At 52.4% G+C, this 3353-nt stretch overlaps 1 protein-coding gene across 1 annotated transcript; it reads right to left on the bottom strand.

Annotated features, from left to right (window-relative positions):
• Positions 1–2026: 2026 nt before the first annotated feature.
• On the bottom strand, positions 2027–2320 carry PPTG_15251 (hypothetical protein; the record flags this gene model as incomplete). Its single annotated transcript, XM_008912624.1, has 1 exon — positions 2027–2320. The coding sequence occupies one exon, from the start codon at positions 2318–2320 to the stop codon at positions 2027–2029; it is 294 nt and encodes a 97-aa protein (XP_008910872.1).
• Between the last annotated feature and the right edge of the window lie 1033 nt (positions 2321–3353).

Genomic DNA, 3353 nt, shown 5'->3' with positions numbered 1-3353 from the left:
CGGTTAATGGCTCTGGACTTCACGTTGCTGTGGATTGTGAAAGAGCTTCCGTGATAGGCCGTGATTCCTGTCGAGCCGCCGTGCCAGAAACACAGTTGGAGGGCAAAGTGGAAAGCGTTGAAAGAATGTCTGAGGACGTGGGGACTCTCTCGAGGCAAGAAAAGAAGAACGCCAGCGCAGAGACAACGTTTACTATTGGAGTTATTGACTCGGAAGGAGTTGCGACCGAGTACATAACAAGAAAGAAGCTACGGAAATTCCTACGGTTGTCTGCGAAGAACCGACCGGGACACGATTTCATGATTGTATTGACTAACGATATCATATAGGAGATTGAACGAGATGTCAGGAGGAACGATGGACCTGGTAACGTTGGATCAGAAAAAGCGAAGCGGTTCCTGCATACGGACTGGGAGACGTTCCAGGATAAACCAGATCCCGTTCTCGTCGAGTACAAGGGTACTGTGTTCAAGCCGGAGTTGCCCGATGGGCTACCAATGGGGCGCGACATTGAACATCGTATCGACGTGAAAGATTCAAGATATGTATCGACAGCAGTAGCGTCTCTCGCCAGAGTAGAAGGGGGAAATCAACAAGTGGGTACGAGAGATGATCCCGATGGGACTGACCCGACCGAGCATCAGCCCTCACGCGGCGCCAACTTTATGTGTGCGGAAACCGGTAGGATGGCGCATCGACCATGACAACAGGATGCCAAGAACGGGAAGAACTCGATTTGGGTTGTTGTGGATCGGCTGACCAAGCGTTCACACTACATCACAGCGACGGAGACAGTTTTTGCGCAAGAGGTTGCGACTCTGTTCATCGACAACATCTGGAAGCTGCACGGTATGCCACAGGATATCGTGTCAGATCGACATACCAAGTTTGTCTCTGGATTCGGGAGTCAAGTCTTCGACAATGTGGGAACCAAGCTCAAGATGACGGTAGCGTATCCAGTTCAAGGTGATGGTCAAACGGAGAGAACGAACCAAACTCTTCAGAGTATCTTCGCTGCTTCGTATCTCCACGACAAGATGACTAGGATGTACATCTTGCAAACGCAGAGTTTGCCATCAACTTAGCGGTCAACGCCAGCATCGAGATGTCCCCCATTTGAGGCCAACATTAGCTACGTGTCCCCAGAACCCACTCTCCGTTGTCGCGGAATCAAGTCGACGAGGATTGCGCGGAGGACGTCGTCAAGGTGTTCAGTTCATAGAACATCAAGCTGCGGTACTACGTCAGTGTCAGGACGCTTTAGAAGATGCTCAAGCTCGAATGGCCGACATGTACAACCGGGGACGCAAGGAGCAGGAGTTCAACGTGGGCGATTAAGTATACCTCAGCACCAAACATTTGGACGCAGTGCACACGGGATTTCCAAACTCGCGTAAGCTCGGCCCCAAGTGGATTGGACCTTACTCCGTCGTGCGCAAGGTACATCGTCACACATACGAGATCAACTTACCGCCCGGACTCAAGCTACATCCGGTCGTCAACACTGGATCACTCAAGCCATACAAGTCTCCAACACGACTCTCACGACCTCAGGATGTAATTCTACACGACGGCAGCGTTGGTCAGATCGTAGAAGCAATCCTTGGCGAGCGCCAGCGTAAGGAGCTGTACCGTACCTCATTCGGTGGGTGGGTGAGGCGAAAGTGACGTGGGAACCGCTGGAGAACTTACACCAAGTGACGGCCTGATTCAAGCGCTTAAAGCGAAGACACCCAAGAGATCAAGAAAACAAAGACGTCAAGTGCCCAAGGACGAAAATGTATTTCAATGAACCCGCCGACAACCCGACACCAGCGCTGAACCTCTACAAGCCGATCGAGTATAGTGTATACACTCAAAACGGTATACACAAAATGGTGTACGCTCCACGACCCAGTTTTCGACGGTTCACGATTCGGTTATAGCTGCAGTTACAAGTGCAAGAAGAAGGATACAAAAATCAAGTACAAGGATCATGGATATATTTGAATTTATGCACTTTTCAACCACCTGGTGTACCCTGCACTCATTCCCGAAGTTTCACGCGGCGAATGAAGAGGGAGCCAGCCAACCAGGACACGCCGTACACGCGGAGAGACCCGCAACAAATGTCCGCGTCGGAGGCGAAAGCACCATGCGCAGTGACCTCGAGGAGAAAGCAATGGCCCAAGCGCAAATGATACGGGTGATAACCGGCGCACACGTACACACCCTCAGGTACGTCCATGGCTAACAAGTGAGCAGTCGTGTTTGGACATGTTATGCTGTCGGTGTGGAGGTTGCGACGTAGCATATCCTCACCAATCTGTGGGTTACCCATCCGGGCTGCACGCTATTGGACCACTTCACAAACCTCAGCAGTGTGGGCCACACAGTGTCCCTCGACCCATAGTGAGGCTGATTCACACCAGTCAAAAACGCGTCGATCAAAGCATGAGAGGACGAGTTCAGCAAACCCAACGCGCTCGAGGCCGTCGCGAGTGCAGCGAAGCCACAGAGGCCCAGGTCATCAGCTTCAATAGAGAGCGGTACGTCTCGCTCACGGCAGAAACGTGCGACCGTGATCCGGATTCCAGAGTCTTTCCAGCCATCGACCAGTTGAACCGCTACGCTGAAGTCGGCGAGCTCCGCAAGTAGCCACTCACGTGGCTCCTAGGTACGACTAGCGAAATCGGTATACCCAGCCCAAACCACGCCGTATATGTAGGCACCTAAGGCGCCACGGCGATCGACGATGGACCACACGGTGTAGGGACGTTCAGCAGCGGCAGCTTGACGATGAGCAAGATTCAAGTGGCGTTGGAGTTGGCGCGCTGTCATGTGATCAGTCACGCGCGCAGCAACAGGTGTAGAACGAACCATGGCAACCAGATGAGGGATTCTATGCGGACGGAGCGAGCGACAACAGGTAGCGGCAGGTGAAGGACCGGAACAGCGCGAGTTTACAAGTGCGAGGGGCAAAGGAGCTCGACCGGCGACGCCAAGGACAAAGGACATCAGGGCGATAAGCGACAAGAAGCGACAAGAAATTGAGGACAAGCTTCATCGAGTATGGAATGCTATTCTATTTGGGGAGGGTGAGTGTATCAAGTAGACTGCATATGATAATCGAAAAGTATGATATTAGAGATAGTACTAACTAATTGAGCGGCTCTCTCAACCAGTTGTTTGGTTGGGAGCAGTTGGTCAGGGAGACCAGCACACTTCGCTTTCTCCCCGCCAGCCCAAGACTCTCTTCCTCCTTCTCTTCCGCCTTCAAGGGGCTGGTTTGATATAACCGGTCAGAGTGCCCATCGCGTCATCGACATGTCACCCGACAAGTTCATTGGGCAATGTAACCAGGTTCTAGATCG

Source organism: Phytophthora parasitica (genome assembly GCF_000247585.1).
Source record: "Phytophthora parasitica INRA-310 unplaced genomic scaffold supercont2.48, whole genome shotgun sequence".
NCBI classification, from domain to species: domain Eukaryota; phylum Oomycota; class Peronosporomycetes; order Peronosporales; family Peronosporaceae; genus Phytophthora; species Phytophthora nicotianae.
The sequence above is the reverse complement of the archived record's forward strand: the minus strand, read 5'-3'. Positions and strand labels throughout refer to the sequence as shown.